A 17,618-nucleotide genomic window follows, 5' to 3' on the forward strand; every position below is an offset into this window, starting at 1 on the left:
TAAGTAAATTGCAAAAAGAAAAAAAAAGTCACATACGTCCGTCAAGAAGACGAAGATCTGAGGCTCTCTGCTATCAAAAAGACATGTTTTGGGGCACGGGGGTGGCACAGTTGGTTATGCATGCCATTCTTGCTTTTGGCTCAGGTCATGATTTCAGGGTTGTGAGGTCAAGCCCTGTGTCAGGCTCACACTCAGTGTGGAGTCTACTGAAGACTCTCTCTCTGTCTTCCTCTGCCCCTCTCCTTGTTCGCACTTGTGTGCACACACATACTCGCTTTTTCTTTCTCTGTAAAATAAATAAATAAATAAATCTAAAAAAAAGACCTGTTTGGACCAAAAAAATTTCTCTCTACCTCTTATATATATATATAAATCATATATATATATATATGATTTAAAACATAGAATTTAGCTTCTTGCGAATTAGCATTATTTCCAACACTACGCTTTTCATAATTCTTGGGATTTAATATCAATCATAAATAATCCATCCAGTCTACCGGGTTCTCGTTCCCTTACAGTGGTTTTATCCTCTACCATACTGCAGCCACTCATTGCTATGGTCACACCCTTGATTTTGTCATTAGTAATAATTGACACCCTCCAGAATCTCAATCTCAAACATTCTACCTCCAGTCCTTCCCGCTTATTTTACATTGTACTACAGATTTAACTCTAGGACTTCGATCTGTTGATCCAAACACATTTTCACTGGCCATAACCCTTTTGTGCCTCATTTTCCTTCATATGTGGCTTAGATTCCATGGTCAGTTACAACCACTTCCTCATGTGTTCTCTCCACTTTCTCTTTTGTTCTTTCTTGGCACAAGCACACCCCTGATTCATTTGGATTTTCCACCCACCCCATGCATGAAAATGTGGCTGGAGACAAACCATACAACTGTGCTGAGTGGTCTGACTTCAACTTCATGACCACAAACCACAAATATGTTTTTAGTGCTTCCTGGCAGCCATCCCTCATCTCACACTCTCCAAGACCATTTCCACTTCCTCCTTTGTCTGAAAATCTCCAACATCTCCCAATTTCCAGTCTCAGATCTTGCTTTCTAAGTCACTGAGAAAATGGAAACTCTCTAAAGAGGCCCTCCACCAGATCCCACCAGATCCCCTGCTTTATCAATATTCTGGATCATTTCCTTTGGCACACAAACATGCTCTTATTTCTGTCATTGGGGAAAATTTTTTTAAATTGTCTTGATTGCTTTGCCCCTCTAATTATCACCCCAGTTTTCTCCTTCCCTTTTTAGAAGAGTTGCCTGAGATAAGGGTTCATGCTACCCACTGATTTTGCATACTGCCTGTCTCTTCCACGAGGATGGAAGTTCCCTGAGATCATAGCTTTCACCTGCTTCTTCCACTGTCCTGGCACCCCAAACAGTGCCCTGCATCTATCTGTGGAAGTACTTACTTAGAAAGCATCCTTTAGGGGCACCTAGGTAGCTCAGTTGGTTAAGTGTCTGCCTTTGGCTCAGGTCATAATCCCAGGGATCAAGGATTGAGCCCCATGTCAGGCTCCCTGGTGAGCAGGGAGCCTGTTTCTCCCTCTCCTCCCTGCTCATGTTCTCTTTCACGATCTCCATCCCTCTCTCAAATAAATAAATAAAATCTTTTTTTTTTTTTTTTTTTTTAAAGACATCCTTTAGGGATCCCTGGGTGGCTCAGCGGTTTAGTGCCTGCCTTTGGCCCAGGGTGGGATCCTGGAGTCCCAGGATCGAATCCCACATCAGGCTCCCTGGATGGAGCCTGCTTCTGCCTCTGCCTGTGTCTCTGCCTCTTTCTCTCTCTCTGTGTGTCTCTCATGAATAAATAAATAAAATCTTAAAAAAAAAAAAAAGGCATCCTTTATAAAGTTCTCTGTGATCCACTTCCACATTCATCATTGTGAGTGTGGACTGGAAGACAGTCTGTGCTAGCTGAATGCTTGTGTCTGGCCTTCATCCGGATTCCTGCGGGTGGCCCTCATTCACCCTTGGCTACTGGGCCTGCAAGCCCATGCTGTGACCAGCCTCAGCCAATACCACAGCCTGCCCTGGAGGTCACAGGGCTTCTCAATCCCAGTGTTCCCACTATGTGTGGCCTCTTTGATTTCTGAGCCTCAGCCAAACTCAGGGATCACCTCACCCACTCTGGGCTTTGTCTTCCAGTTGAATAAATGTTGGTGTCGAGGATAGTGTCTGTTATAGTCTAGGTACTCCTCCAAACCCATTATTCCTTCATTCTTCAAATATAAATATATATTAAATATATGCCACATGCCCAGCACTGATCTAGGCCAATGGGATATCATAGATAAAATTCTTGTCATCATGGTGCTTATAATCTAATCCAGAGGCAGATAATAAACAAACAGTGGTTCCCCATGAGAGAAGTGGTCGTGTGCAGCCTCCTGCAGGGTGTTTGTGACAACCAACCACAGGGCCTAAGGGGCCTTGATGGCACATTCCACCAATGAGCCCCCCACCATGTCAGTGGGAGACCCCTGAAGTCACTATTATGGTGGGTGATAGGAATTCAAAATAGAACTGAACTCGAGTTTTGGGAAATACAATAAGTGATGCTTCTTCCACACCCAAAGCTACGGACTGAGATTCACACTTGTTACGTTATTCCAAGTACATTAAAATATGGGAAACGTACTGTGAGTGCATCCCCGGCCTATCTTTCCACCCCACCACCCCACCCCGGCAATCTTTGCTCCTGGATATCAGCCTATTTTTCTTACAAGACTGTTGAAAAAAATGGGAAGAGTTGCCTAGAGTGGAGATCTCTGCTCTGCTGTTGCTCACCCTGAAAGGAGACTCTGAATCTGCCTCGCGGCATGAAATCACCAACCTCTCTAAGAGAGATAGACTCCAGTGGTATTTCTGCCAAAGAAATCCCAGAAACACATCCATCCTGAGTATCAGAGCCCAGAAATTATTCATATCACTCTGCAGCTCTGGCAAGAAACCAGATTCCTGGAATTCAAGGCATCTGAAGCATTTCATTGTTGCAGTAACAGCAACAGACATGGGTGATAGCAATCTATAAAGATGGAGTTTTTCAAAGAGGGTATCTTTGATTTCTTATTAAGATGAAAAGGGAGCCAATTTAAGACTGATAATTTCCTTCCTTCTTCAGAACTTTCTCTGGCTAATCGGTGGGTGTATCTGAGCCTCCATAAAAGAAGCAAAGGCTCTCATCTCCTTTGGGAATTAGGGGTGACAGAGGAGTTTTATCCAACTAGCTACAGCTGAGAAATTCATGAGAGCATTTTGTCATATCTAATAACCTGCAGCTTTCATACAGTACTTAGGACAGGGCCTCAGACCCAGGGCAAGCTCAACATATGCCCCTAGAAAGAACAGGGGAGCCAGAAAATTGGAAGTACCCCTCAGTGTCTGGATTGGTTCCAGATTTCGTTTCTTTGAACTTTTCTAAATTGCAAAGTATTGTGATAAGTGAGTTGATTTCTGATAAGTCTTGGTATTCTTAATCCTAATGATCTTACCAATTCCATATATTTTTCTGTTTGGAATGCAGTAGGATAAAGCATAGAACAAAAGTGGTTTTCCCCCTTTAAAATGGAGAGAATCATTGATGCCCAGTTATGAAAGGTGATCCAGGAGATTGATACTGATGACAACTGTCCACAAGGTGCCAACCAGTGCCTTTTTGTAGGTGGAAAATGTGTCTCTAGTTATGATGTTAGATTCTTCTCCTCTAGACATCAACCTTCCAAAAATAGAGTGAATAGATAGGTAGTGCTCCCACTACCTATCTATTCGCTAAGGGAAGAATGCAGGTCATTTTTACTTAGCACATACTTGACCTGAAGCAAATCAACTATATTAAGGCACTGAAGGGTAGCTGGGCTTCTGTCACTACTGTGAGAAGGTTCATTTGGGGCATCATGGAGACTGCTGCTGTGGGATGAGCCATGTCTTGAGAGAGCCAGCCAAAGCCTTAATGTCATCTTGAATGAAAACCAGAAAAAGTACATCATTTTTGTACCTTGAGGAAGCTGTAGGGAGCTCAGATCACATGGCAAGCGTCAATGCCTCCAAAAGGCCTTGACCCAGAGGATAGGAGCTAAGTATGATCATGTTTGTTCAAGATTGAGCAGAGTATAATCAAATCTTCCCAGAGTGTGTGGGCCAAGTTGCAAAGAGGAGAGATTGCAGAATAAACCAACATGTGTAAGAAACTGTTGAGTCCTCACATTAGGCTGTGGTTATAAAAGTGAGAAGAGAAAGGGGACAAGACTTGGCCAGTGACTGGAAGTGGAAGGTGAGGAGAGGTGACCACAGGGAATTCCAGGGTTCTCAGTTCAAACAATGAAATGGAGACGGAAATCATGACAGAACACACAGGAAGCACTGCAGAATTTGAAGGGAGTGCACTTGTATTTTGACAGTTCAAGTCTGAAAGGCCTACAGGTTATCCACATGGAGATGGATCTAGCATTTCAAGAGCAAGTGTCAAGAAGTAGATTCTAAATCATGGCCAAACCCAGTAAAGCAAAGAGAATACCTAAGGAGGGAAGGTGGTACAAGGAGAAGGCCAAGGGTAGCACCTGAGGGGCTCTCAGCTTGTGAGAAGGGTGAAGAGGAAGAAGGGAGGAGAAGGAGCAGTTTGAGGAGGTGAATCAGAGAGGGCACTATTGCAGAGGTCAGGGAGAGAGAAATGGTCTATGTCACAGACTTTAACATAATGAAGACTCAAAAGAGGAAAAAGATTCACCTCTTAGGAGGTCATTGCATTAGGACCAGTAAAAAATAGTGAGGTTGTGAAGCTTGGCAGTGATGGTGTCATGGGCACATAGCAGAAGACCATGGACAGGCTGCAGTCAGTCCCTGAATGCACAGGGAAAGGGAGTTTGTTCAGCTTCAGGCCTTTGCTCTGGCTGTTCCATTGTCTGAGCTGCTGTCTTCCAGGTATCCCCTTGGCTTCTTTGGCTCACTCCCTTGCTTTCTTTGGGTCTTCATTTGAATGTCACTTTCTCACTGAAGCCACCCTTGATCACCTTACTTAATTAATACTGCAACTGACAGCCCCTGTCCCCATTCCCATCAATACATGCACATACATCCTTGACATTACCTTTACTTTTGTCCATAGCACTTATCACCTTCTAACAATATCATTTGTGTATTTATAGTATTTATTATTTATTGTCAGTTCACCCACACACACACTTGCATGGATACTTTTTAAGGGCAGAAAATCTTACTTATTTTGTACACTGAAGGGTTCCCTGTAACCAAAATAGTGTTTGGCCCACAGCAGTACTTCTTTTTCTTTTTTTTTTTTTTTTAAATTTTATTTATTTATTCATGAGAGAGAGAGAGAGAGAGAGAGAGGCAGAGACACAGGTAGAGGGAGAAGCAGGCTCCATGCAGGGAGCCTGACGTGAGACTCGATCCCAGGTCTCCAGGATCAGGCCCTGGGCTGAAGGCAGTGCTAAACCTCTGAGCCACCCGGGCTGCCCCACAGCAGTACTTCTATAGTATTTGTTGAGTGAATGAATACAGGGGACTGTGAAAAAAGAGAATGATAATGCCTAAAATAGATATAGAAATAAAGTACATCTTCTGGAAACCCAGAAGAAAAAATTAATTCTGGTTCAGAGGATTGATAAAGATTTTGTGAAGAGTGATATCTGAGCTGGATGCTGGAGATTGGCAGGATATCAGCCATAAGTGGATTCTGAACAAGTGTATAGGTGAAGAAAACTGTGATGGGGCCCCTAGGTGGGAAATAGCTCACACATGGGGAGAAAAGCAAGCCACCCAGTAGGCTGTAACATGATGTCTAGGAGAAGCGCTGTGGGAAGGTAGGGTATAGGTAATTAAGGGTAATGTGGTATCTGCATGTGCCTGCCAGATTTCAAGGTGGAGACCTTGAGTAGGTAGTTAGATGTAGGACTCTGGAATTTGACAGGAAGATCTGCTCCAAAGACACAAATTTGAGCCATTAACATATTGGTGGTATTTAAAGCCAAGAGACTGAAGATCACCAAAGAGAATGAGTGTAGATAGAGAAATGGATCAAAGATGGAAGTTGGGAATGCTTCAAGTATAAAATGTGAGGAAGAGGGGTAGGAGCCAGCAAAAGAGACTAAAAAGAATTACCAGTAAAATAGAAGGAAAATCAAAAGTATAGTGTCCAGGAAAGCAAGTGAAGAAAATATATCAATGATCAGCTAGATCAAGTACAGCTGATGGATCAGTCAGTGAGCTCAAAAGGCTGAGTTGAGCTGACTAAAGGATGTTCAATGTGGTTATTGTTTGTAACCTCGGCAACAACCTGGTGGAAGGGGGAGAAGAAGGAAAGCTTTCTTAGAGTAGGTTGATTCTTTTAGGGAGTTCTGCTGCAAGGAGATGGGACATGAGCTGGCAGTACTGGTGGGATATAGAGCAGGATATTGTTTGTTTGCTTACAATGGGAGAAATAGCATTTTTATTACTTAGTGGGAAGGATCCAGTGTAGAATGAAAAGTTGATGGAAAGTTTTGTAGGAGAGACATCTTGAGAAAGAAGATAGACTCCTTCACCTAAATAGAGAGATTTGCTTTTGATGGAGCATGGAAAGTTTATTTGGTATAGCAAGTGAGAAAGCAAAGTATGTGGTACAGATGCTGATAGGAGATGTGATGAGATGGAAGCTGGTGGAAGTTCTTTCCTAGTTGTTCAGTTTTCACAGCAAGGGAAGAAACAAGGTCATTAGCTGGGATGAGGATAACGGAGTAGTTGATAGGATTTGAGGAGAGAGGAGAAAGAATGAAATAACAGACTTGGAACAAGGTTAGAGTGAGTATACTTGGGATGTGTAGATGACTGACTGGAATCTCAAGGGATCACTTGAGTTTCATGGTCATGAATTTAAAGTGAGCCCCATTGGTGTGGTTGTGTGTTTTTCTTTGCTATACTCATGTCTATCTCCTTCACTTCCTTTAATCTTCATTCCTTACCCATCATTTGACTTCTGTAAGGATTGGTGCATACAACAAGCTTAATCAACGTTTGCTATTTGCACCTGAAGTCTTCAGTACTTAAGGAGAGTACATAGAGGGTAGTCTGACAGGCAAAGGCGGGAGATCTGAGATTCCCAAGTAGGCAAAGAGGTAAAGCAGGGGTACTTTTGAGGTCCTCTCTTCTGTCCCTCTCCTTTATCTTGGTTCTTCTGTATTTTTGTGACAGACATGGAGTTGGAGAGCAGGTGAGGAGAGAATGGAGGGGATCTTAATGATCATCTTCCCTAAACTGAGCAAAACCAAATCCTTGAGTGGTGAAAGGCTCCATCAACTACCCAGACTTTTGTGACCTCTGTTCAGGTCCCCTCAGGCCTGCTCCTCCAACCAGTAACAAGCCCACTTTACATGGCCTTCTGAAAAACTTGTCATTTTCTTTGCCACCCCATCTGTTGTTTCAGCTTGTGTTGGTTACTTTCAGCATTTGTCATATGGATAATAATAATAATAATTGCTACTATTTATTTTGTACTTACTGCATGCCAGTCAATAGTTCAAGGGCTTTGTACCTATTCATTTATTTAATCATCAAAAGAAACCCATTTTAAGATGATGGACTTGAGGCCCCTGAATTTCTGCAATACTCTATCAGCCTTTCTGAATCCAGACTAATCCATCCCTCATCTCTGAGTCTCCTTAGACACCTATTTAAAATATATATATTGGGGGTGCCTGTGTGGCTCAGTCAATCAAGACTCTGACTCTTGATTTTGGCTCAGGTCATGATCTCATGATTGTGAGATCAAGCCCCATGTTGAGCTCTGAGCTCAGTGCCAGGTCTGCTTTTCCTTCCAGCTTGTTCACACTCTTTCTCTCAAACAAAGAAATAAAAATTTTTAAAATAAAACAAAATATGCATTGAAGGGATGCTGGCAAAATGGTGGAGCAAGAAGCCCTGGGCCCTCCTCCCTCTACCATCATACTAGTTCAGCAACAATCCATAGACAAATTTCCTCTGTGAGAAATCCAGAAAGTACTTGAGCCCCCAGTTCTCTGGAAGAGTATGAAACCAGCCTCACTGAAGCTAGTAAGGAGATTTAAGACATCTTCTCACAAGAATCTCTGATTGTGGTACAGCGGCATATGATGAGTAAGAGTCCCCCTTGCTCCCAGCTTCATCCAGGAGAGGAAAGGGTTGCTTTGTGTGTCTAGCATTTCAACTTTTCAGCTCCCAGCTTTCCCCTAGAGTCAGAATCCCTGGCTGAGCTGATTAATGGGGATCTTCTCCTATGAAGACAGTCTATAAAGGCTGGGAAAGATGCCTGCCTTGTCTAATGAGCAGATACCAACACAAAGAGCCAAGGAAAATAAGATTCAGGCAAAGATATTCTAAACAAAGGAGCAAGATAAGTCTCCAGAAGCCAACCTTAATAAAGGGAAATTATATGATTTACCTGACAGAGAATCCAAAATAGGTTTGATAAAGATGCTCACAAGTCAAGAGACCAATGTGAGAATCTCAACAAAGACAGAAAATATTTTTAAAATACCAAACAGAAATTATAGAGCCAAAGACAACAAAACTGAACTGAAAAATTTACTAGAGGTATTCAAAAATGGACTAGCTCGAGCAAAATAGTAGATCAGCAAACTCGAAGGTAAGTCATTGGAAATAATTCAGTTAGAGGAGCAAAAAAAAGAAGAATGAAAAAAGCTTAAGGGATTTATGAGATACCATCAAATGGGCCAATATACAAGCTATAGGAGTTCCAGAAAGAGAAGCAAGAGAGAGAGAAAGGAAAAAAGAAAGCTTATTTAAAGAAACAATGGCTAGAAACTTCTCAAATATAGAGAAGGGAATGGACATCCAGATCCGGGAAATGGAAATTTGTCTATAAAGGTAAGTATGTAGACAAATGCAGAATATTGAGTTGCTATAATAATGGTGGGTAAATCACTTTTAATTCTAATATAAAAGTGAAAGACAAAAGTATTACAAATAACTATGACTAAAATGTATTAAGTTAACCAATATGGATAAATGTAAATTGTGACAATAATAACAAAGTGTAGAGATTTTGTGATTGAACTTAAGTTGTTATCTTCTGAAAAGTAGTTACTATCATTATAAGATATTTATGTAAGCTCTGAGGTGACTACACCCAAAAATTACATAAAAGGGGGCACCTGGGTGGTGGTTAAGTGGTGAAGCATCTGCCTTCAGCTTAGGTCATGATCCTAGGACCCTGGGATCGAGCCCCATATCAGGCTCCCTGACTCTGCTTCTCCCTCTCCCTCTGCCTGCCACTTCTCCTGCTTGTGCATGTGTGCTATCTCTCTGTCTGTCAAATAAATAAATAAATAAAATACTTTTTTAAAAAAGAAGTTACATAAAAGAAAAATAGAAAAGAGTCAAAGTACATTAATAAAAAAAAAAGCAGCAAAACACAAAGGAAGACAGCAAGAAGTAAAGACAGGCAAAAGAACTCTAAGACTAACAGAAAACAATAAAATGGCAATAGTAAATCCTTCCTATCAATAACTACCTTAAATGTAAGTGGATTAAACTCCCCAACCAATGAATAAAAAATAATACTCAACTATATGCTGCCTCCTAGACACTCACTCTAGATTTAAGGACACACATAGGCTCAAGTGAAGGACTAGAAAAGATATTCCATGCAAATGGTAAACAAGCAAGAGCAGGGATGGCCATTCTTATATATAAAAAAATAAGCAGTAAGTCAAAAACTGTCACAAGAGACGAAGAAGGACATTATATAATGATAAAACAGGCAATCCACTAGGATTATTTATTGTAATTATATTATTTATTGCAATTATAAATATATAGGCACCCAACACCAAAGCACCTAAATGTACAAAACAAATATTGAAATAATTGAAGAGAGAAAGAGATAACAATACAGTTATAGTAAAAAGTTTCAATACCTCCCTTTCAATAATGGATACAATATTCAGACATAAGATCTGTAAAGACATACAGGACACAAATAACACTGTAGACCAAATGAACCTAACAGACATATATAGAACATCTGACACAAGAACAACAGAATGCATGTTCTTCTTAAGAACACACAGATCTTTCTCCAGAATAGATCATATGTCATGTCACATAACAAGTCTTAATAACTTAAGAAGATTGAAATCATACAAAGTATCTTTTCTGACCACAATAGAATGAAATTAGAAATCGACAGCAGAAGAAAATTGGGAAATATACAAATATTTGGAAAATAAACAAGACATTTTTGAATAACCATCTGGTCAAAAAACAAACCAAAAAAGAAACTAGAAAATACTTCAAGACAAATGAAAACAAAAATACAACATACTAAAATTTATGGGATGCAGTAAAAGCAGTACTAAAAGTGACTTTCATGGTGACAAATATCTACATTATAAAAGAAGAAAGATCTCAAATCATCAACTGAACTTTATACTGTAAGGAGCTAGAAAAAGAAGAACAAACTAAGTCCAAAGTTAGCAGGAGGAAGCAAATAAGAAAAGACTAGAACAAAAATAAAACAAAACAACACTAAGAGTTGGTTTTTCAAAAAGATTAACAAAATTTACAAACCTCTAGCTAGATTAAAAAGAAAAATATTCAACATGAGAAATGAAAGAAGAGACATCGTATTGATGCAACAGAAATAAAAAAGATGATAAAAGATTACAATGAAAAATTATATGTCAGGGATACCTGGGTGGCTCAGTGATTGAGTGTCTGCCTTTGGTGCAGGGCATGATCATCAGGCTCCCTCTGGGGAGCCTGCTTCTCCCTCTGCCTGTGTCTCTACCTCTCTCTGTGTGTCTCTTGTGAACGAATAAATAAAATCTTAAAAAAAAAAAAAAAGAAAAAAGAAAAACTATATGCCAAAAAAAGTGGATAACCTAGAAAAAAAATGGACAAATTCCTACAAACATAAAACCTATGAAGACTAAATCATAAAAGAATAGAACATGTGATGATATGTGTAATTACTATCCAGATTGAATCAATAATCAAAAACCTCTCACAAAGAAAAGCCCAGGACCAGATGATGACTTCACTGGTGAATTCTACCAAACCTTAAAAAAAAAAAAAAAAAAAACGATCTTTCTCAAACATTTCCAAAAAAAGAGGGGGAAAGCACATTTCCAAACTCATTTTATAAGGCCAGCATTATTACCCTGATATCATAGCCAGACACATACCTCCAGAAAAGAAAACTATAGGGCAATATCCCTAATGAATGTAGATACAAAAATCCTCAATAAAAGTGCTAAGAATATACAATGGGGAAAGGGTAGTCTCTTCATCCAATGGTGTTGGGAAAACTGGATATCCACATGCAAAAGAATTAAATTGAACCCCTATTTAACATCAGACACAATCAACTCAAAATAGATTAAGGACTTACATTAAGATATGAAACTATAAAACTCCTAGAAGAAAACATAGAAGAAAGCTTCATGACATATTGGTCTTGGCAATGATTTTATGGATGTGATGCCGAAAGCAAACACAACAAAAGTTTTATGTGAAGTGAAATGAGTCAGTTATGGAAAGACATTGCATGATTCCACTTAAATGAAGCATCTAAAGTAGTCAGATTCACAGAATCAAAGAGTGGAATGGTGGTTGCCAGGAGTTGGGGAGATGAGAAAATGGAGAGTTACCAATCAGTGGTTGTAAGTTCATTTAAGCAAGATCAATAAAGCCCTAGAGATCTAGCTGTATAACACTGTACCTATAGTCAATGATAGTCTACTGTACATTTGAAAATTTGTTGAGGTGAGATTTCATGTTGTGTTCTTATGACAATAAATAAAATAAATTTTTAAAAATATGTAATCCAAATCTTCATAAAACTGTCATCCAAATTATCCCAAAAGAGCATTTCTAAACTAGGCAAGCAAAGTGGTCATTAAATAAAAAGTCAAAAATGTGTTTGAACATATATATATATATATATATGTTCATATTTATATTTATATATATAAATTTATATAAATTTGGCCATATATATATATGGCCAAATATATAATCTATCAAAATTACATTTTGTGAGCTTCATGTGTATTTTATAGAATAGGTTGAGTTATAAGAAATTACCATTATTTGACCATGTTGGACCTACAAAAATGAAAATACCATGGCTGGCTGTAGTATACAATATAATATTCTACTTCTCTTTCTAAGACTGAATAAAAGTAGACTACTAAATATTTACTAATAAAATCCACATAAAGTTGAAGATGCAAGACAAAGTGTTTAGCAGGGCATAGGTGACTCTTCATTAGCAAATCCCTTGTCTGTCTTTCCTGATGTTCTTTTTGTCCTCTTCCTTAAAAAATGTTCTTCATTCCAAAGGACATTAGTTTCTCCAAAAAACTTCAACATCTCCTCCCCCACCCCACCTGGACTCACACTGTTGTCATGGATTGGAATGCCCTTTCCATTGCTGGTCCACTACTTAATTGTCCTCCAGTTCAAAGGTCACTCCCCTGTGGAGACTTTGCTGTCAGCTGCCATCTCTCCTCCAGTAATGGGTGGGACCCCTGCCTTCACACCTCATGCACATCTCTATCCAGTACTTAATTCTCATTTTGTAAAGATTGGTTGGTTGGCTTGTCTACCTCCCACACTGGGGTGCAAACATGATGAGAAAGTAGTGTTTTTTAAATCTATATTCCAGAGCTCATTTCATGGAGAAGTAGTATTCAAGTAGTATTCAAGATAAAAACATGTTTTTTACACATAACAACTGGAATGTCTCTAATTTGGGAAGTAAAGCCAATCTCTACTGTCTTTTACTGGCATATGGTTTTAACAATAGAAAAATGTAAGTTTTTCTTCCTAGAAATTTTCTGAGGTAAACTGATGTTGTATCCCTGAACAAAGTGTTTTTGTGGGTTTTTTTCCTTATTCTTCTTATGTTGTCAGTTTATGTTCAAGAAGGGCAATGTCTTGCCCTAGGTTAGCAGACAAATTAGCAGTGGATCAAGCAAGGATTTAAAAATACTTATTTTTTTCATATTTGTTTAGTGAAAAATAGCTATTGAATGTCTTTTATGATCTAAAGGTTCTATTAGGCAGATACATTTATCATTCATCAAACATATTTCTCTTGCCTGTCTGTTTTACTTTTATATATCACATTTTTGAGGCTGAAGCATACCTTAGAGTGTGTCTACCTACAGTAGTGTGAAAGCAACAAAACAGAAGTTGTATTGTATGTGAAATTGTGTATTAAAGGTAATGATAGCATGAGCTCCATACGTCGCAATTAGTTGACAATGGGCTCCCACAAATGCACTTAGACACCATGATTAATGCTCCCTGGAGCATTCAGTCCTCGTAACTAGCTTTCATTGTACTTACCAGAACGCTACTCTCCCAGGATATTATGATAAATACCATGTTGGTTCTAATATTGCTTGAAGCGATTAGGTCTGGGTGTGAGGGGGCGGTGAGATGAAATGGAGATAAAATGTTTATGTTCTGGTTGCTTAGCAAGAAATCTGCAAGGAATCAAGCCAGCAACTCTTAAGTGAGGTTTTAGGGTGACATAGGGTCATTTCCCTCCAATACCCAGTCTGTGGAGGTTATAATGGGTTACAAGTGCTATTTCATATTGGCTTTCTGTTGGGTGTGTCTGGAAGCTAAACATAAGAAGATGAAATAAAGAAAGGGAAAACTAGTCTCCATATCACAGGAGCAAAGAAGTATCTGAAACACCTATCTCACCCCTACTCTCCTAGGATAGCCCTTCAACAGAGGAGGGGCTCTAAGAGAATGACATCATCAACAGAAAACCCCATTAGTTGATGGGATGGGTGTGTGGCCAATACTGCTGACTCTATCCTAGATAAACACCTCAGTAAGGAACAGGTAACATGATTAGAGAGCACCTCCTATGTCAGTAAATATTCACTGTTGTTGGCTGCATGTTTATGTCTCCCAGAATTCTATGGTGAAGCCCTAATTCCCAGTGTGATGGTATTTGGGGGCAAGACTTTTAGGAGTTAATTAGAATAGGTGAAATTAGGATGGTAGGATTCTCATGATAGGATTAGTGCTCTTATAAGAAGAGACACTAGACAGCACTTGCTCTCTCTTGCTCTCTCTCACTGTCTCTTGCTCTCTCTCTCTCTCTCCATGTATACATATCATGGGAAGGTCACTTGAGGACACAGTGAGAATGCAGCCATCTGTGAGCCAGGAAGACAGCCATCACCAGAAACAGAACAGACCCACATCTTGATCTTGGATTTCCCATCCTCTAGAACTGTGAGAAGATTAGTTTCTGTTGTCTAAGCCACCCAGTATATGATATTTCATTATGGCAGCCCAAGCAGACTAATATATTCACAACTACCAGACTGTATTCCTCTTGAGGACTAGGTGTCCTGTGTGTTAAATTCCTGAATCTCTAGCCCATAGCAAAGGACTCCCTTCACACACACACAAACACACACACTCACACAGAAGATAAAGGAAAAGTGGGGAAAGAAAGACAAAATAAAACTAGAGCCTCCTTTTGTCCACTTACATAAGATTTTTCTGACTTGGCCATTCAACAAACATTTCTTGAGAGCCTGCAATGAGCCTGCCAGTCAGTATGCAGGAACTCACAGCATAGACTAAGGCACTGGTGCTGCCTGTGAGTTACTCAGGACCTGAATCCTATGATATGCAGGACCACCAATGAATGCCAAAGGTTGGGGAAGCTTCTAGGAGACATTGACTTTTGGGTATGGAGGAGATTCAGAGGAAACCACGGAAGTTTGGGCCATGAAGAATGTCAGGATTTCAGCATGAACCACCCACTCTGTAGGACTGTGAGAGCCCCTAGGAATCTTGTCTCATTCATGCATATGTCCCACATCCAACAATGAGGGTGCATCTACGTGCTCAAGAAACATGGTGGGGTGGATGGTTGGGGAAGGGAGCAACATTGGGAACAGCATGGTGGTGACAATGCCTGATCCAAGTTGGGAGTCTCTGTTCAGCTATGTTGGTGCTTGGGAGGCCTGAAGGCTCAGAGGGGATTAAAGCTGAAAAGACAGAGAGGGGTTTGGATGTTCTCTGAAGGTGTGAAAATTTTGGGAGAGGGAACCATTAAAAGCAGAGTAACATAGTCAAAGTCAAGTTTCAAGAAAATTAATCCAGCTGCATTTAAAACAGATGAATTCATAATTGCATGACTCCAAAAATCATTTCATCTCTCTGGGCTTCCCTTTCATTATCAGATGTAGGAAGGTCCCCTCCATTCTGGGTAGTACTGTGATGCGTGGCATGGTCATGACAGGCTGCATGAAGCCCTGACATTTACTGATTGAACACAACTGAATGTAACTGCCCAAGGAGAGAGGAGAGAAGGCCCCAGTGCCTTGGAAAGAGTGTACCCCCCTGAGGCCCTGCTGGTCCTGGAGATGCTCTTACCAGTAGTCCAGTTTCAGAGGAACACCTTCTAAGCCACTGATCTGACAGTAAGGCTCCCAGTTGGAGAATTCACATAGCTGGATTTCACGGTTTCTGTTCAAAGATCAAGCACAATTGTAGTAAACTTAAATTCCCCACATCACTTTTACAGAATATTTTTTATATTTCACGGACTCCACCAAGTAGAGACACCTAGTCAGTGGAAACACCTGCCTTACTGAGCAACCCTTCTGGCTGAACCTGAGGTCTTCCTCCCTTGTTCTACCATTTGGGGATGTTTCTTCTGCCTGTTTCTAAACCAGCCTGGCCTATCCTTCTCCATCAGGAGGCTGGCACAGCTTTCAACAATATGAGCTCTGGATGCTAGTAGTTGAGGTGTCAGATCCCAGTTCATCGCTCAGTCCCCTCGTCTGTTAAATGTGGATCTCCTATCACTAGGAGAGTTGTGAGGATTGAATGAAAGGATGTGTGAGAAATTCATGAAAGTCATTAGTCCAGGATGTAGGACTTGCTAAGGGCTCAAAAATGTGAGCTGTTGTTTATTGCAGATACTAAAGATGGTAAGATCTGCAAAGTGGAGAGCTGAGACCTCTTTTAGAAACTAAGGGGTTAACTCAGTGCCCCCTAATTTCCCACCTTTCCAACCTGCACTCTTGACCCCATCTCTCCTGTGTTATCTTGTCTACCTTGGAGCTGACTGAGAGAAGAACAAGTTTGTGGGTATAAGAAACACAACTTACTGCTTTGATCTGTTGGCATAGAACAAATAGGGGTCACTCTCTAAATTCTAAGACTTGTCTTTTCTTCAGTGTGAATGTCTTTTTTTCTACCTCCTTTTCACCTGTCATACAGCGTGAGTGGTTCTCTGCCTCTAGGTGTCATAAATCTTGCCTTATCTTCTGATTTGTCATCTCAGGGAGTCTCTAGTAGGTTACTGTGCAATCTCTGAACTGCTATGTGTGCAAAATACACAATAATTAAATTCTTGAGCATGGTGTTTAAAACCATACTGGGCTGAATGTATATACCCAAGCTTGTTCCTTTTTAGTAGCTAATATTAATTATAATAATACATTTTAATATATTAACAAATATGTTTTAATTGTTAGATTCAATCTTAAACTGGATTGTATTTAATAGCCTCGATTATTTGAGGTTGGATTAACCATTGATTCATTAAAGTGGTTGAAGCCTAGGGAACCAGAGGCCTCTGGATGAGGCCAGGTAGAGAAGAGAAACCTCTAGCTTGGGGGTAGTCAGGGGGAGCCCCAGTAGGCAGGGTCATGGGAATCCCCTACAAGCTCTGCCCCTTCCCTTAGCCGTGCCTCCAGAGCCCTGTGGTTTGCAGCTTGACTCCTCAGTCTCCCAGCCCAGAATCACAATTCACACCTCTGCCCTCACACTTCCTCCCCTCCCCCACCCACCCACCCTGTGTCATGTTGAACTTTTTGCTTTGCTCTTGACTTAAAATTTTCCAAATTTCCCACACACCAAGCCGCACGCTCTTCTCCGTGGCCCATTAGTGAGGTTAACCAAGCAGCCTAGGATGGTGCCTGTTCATTTTCGTTGTGCTACCAAGATCAAAATCTTCAGGATCTTTCTTCCCAGGCTCAGGATCATTTTTCTGAGGTTCTTCAGCAGTGAGCATTATCTTTTTACTGTGGATTTTATTTTTTGAACAAAGATCTTTGGATTGAATTTTGGTGGATAATAAAATAGGAATATTATTTTGAATCTAAAATAAAATGTGCTAAAAGGTCACAAGACTGATTCTTTCCCCATCTGGCCCATACTTTCACTCTGGAAGTATTCCAAAACAGGGCCTCTGTTGGTGTTTGAGGCAATGACATCATTACAATGAACCAAACAAGGCCAGAACTTTGCAAAATAGTTTTGATTGTTATTAGGAGTTCTAGTATGTTTTAAAAAGGGCTTCATGACTTTTAAATACAACAAATGCATATGTGTCTGTGTAAGCTCACACATGGAAATGAATTTCATAACACAATGCCTGTTTACTTCCAATTGACGAGCTGCAGGCACTTACCTAGTCCCTATGATCAGTTTGTTGTACTGTGGCATGCCGATGACATCTGTCATCGACCTGGGCTTCCAACTCATGGACTTGTCCTAACATGTTAAAGAGTGGAAATAAACAAAAATATGCCTTTTTAATTATAAGACAGTTTG

The 17,618-nt window shown here is 40.2% G+C and overlaps 1 protein-coding gene across 5 annotated transcripts in view; it reads right to left on the reverse strand.

Moving 5' to 3' along the window:
* Positions 1-223: 223 nt before the first annotated feature.
* Positions 224-17,618, reverse strand: part of LOC102155114 — a 36,241-nt gene continuing 18,846 nt past the window's right edge. For all 5 annotated transcript variants that reach the window (XM_038573046.1, XM_038573045.1, XM_038573047.1 and 2 more), the window contains 3 exons: positions 17,476-17,558; positions 15,429-15,521; positions 224-286 (listed from right to left, as the gene is read on the reverse strand). In XM_038573046.1, the coding sequence (XP_038428974.1) occupies position 286; positions 15,429-15,521; positions 17,476-17,558 (177 nt within the window). In that variant the 3' untranslated portion in view covers positions 224-285. The remainder of the gene's footprint in view (positions 287-15,428; positions 15,522-17,475; positions 17,559-17,618) is intronic.

The sequence above is a fragment of the Canis lupus genome, chromosome 25, assembly GCF_011100685.1.
Source record: "Canis lupus familiaris isolate Mischka breed German Shepherd chromosome 25, alternate assembly UU_Cfam_GSD_1.0, whole genome shotgun sequence".
Lineage (NCBI taxonomy): Eukaryota > Metazoa > Chordata > Mammalia > Carnivora > Canidae > Canis > Canis lupus.